Source organism: Tupaia chinensis, unplaced genomic scaffold (assembly GCF_000334495.1).
Source record: "Tupaia chinensis unplaced genomic scaffold, TupChi_1.0 Scaffold000360_1, whole genome shotgun sequence".
In the NCBI taxonomy this organism is placed as follows: domain Eukaryota; kingdom Metazoa; phylum Chordata; class Mammalia; order Scandentia; family Tupaiidae; genus Tupaia; species Tupaia belangeri.
Window position 1 is genome coordinate 4,056,243 of NW_006159856.1, and position 934 is coordinate 4,057,176.

Here is a 934-nt window from a genome sequence, read left to right on the forward strand (position 1 = left end):
CCCCCTCTGAGTTGCTCACCACCCTGTCCCCCTTACGTGATCTTCTGCTCTGCACAGAGTGGTGTGAGTCAGGCTCTGACCCAGGGGCAAGCATGGACCCTCACTGAGGGAGCAGCTGCCTTGGGTGGCCAGTGGGGCAGAGGAGAGGCATGGGGTGGGGGGCTGCACTGTGTGCCCCTAGAGAGAGTGGGGCACCACTCCACAGAAGGCGTGGAGCAATGACACCAGCTAGACTGTGGACAGATGCGTACCAAGGAGTGAGCAGACTTGAGACCCCACTCATGGGTAAAGGGACTGGCCAGCAGCAGGCAGGAATGGCCGGGAGGGGCAGGCCCATGCTGGCGGCCACCAGAAGGGGCTGGGCGACTGTGCTGTACAATGTGATCTCTTTGAGTCCCTCCCAGTGGCCCGCACAGCTCAGAGTGCCCTGTCCACTCTGGGCACATATTCCAGAAGGCAAATGAAGACACTGGGACATAACAGCCCCTCTAGCGTGCAGCTACACAGAGGAGCCTATCAGCAGACAATGTGGAACCCCTAGAGCAGCAGTCACTTGAAACAGGGTGACCGTGCCTGTGTCCACAGACTCTTAGAAGTCAACTGTGGGCGGAGCACGGTCACCCGGGCGCGCACAGTCCTCAGGCCAGGGCGGGGACTACCTGGGGTGCAGGTCGACCAGCAACACCAGCGCCTGCATGGTGACGACGTCGATGCGGCGGCAGTGGCCGCGCGCCACCCGCAGCACCTTGAGCGAGGTGAGGCAGAGCACCGCTAGCGGCAGCAGGAACCCAGCTGCGTGGAGCGCGGCAGTGAAGGCGGCGAAGCTCAGGCGCTCAGGCTCCGGCGGCAGGAGCAGCGAGCAAGACGCGAAGGCGCCGCTGTAGCCCAGCCAGGAGCAGGCGAGCGGCGCGAATGCAAAGGCCAGCGACTGGTA

General features: G+C 63.6%; 1 protein-coding gene across 1 annotated transcript in view; it reads right to left on the reverse strand.

The window, feature by feature from the left end:
• GPR78 (G protein-coupled receptor 78) overlaps positions 1–934 on the reverse strand; it is an 8,454-nt gene that overhangs the window by 7,138 nt on the left and 382 nt on the right. Inside the window, 2 exon segments of the mRNA XM_027773577.1 lie at positions 660–932; position 934. The exon segment at position 934 is cut by the window's right edge and continues 382 nt beyond it. Coding sequence (XP_027629378.1) covers positions 660–932; position 934 — 274 coding nt within the window.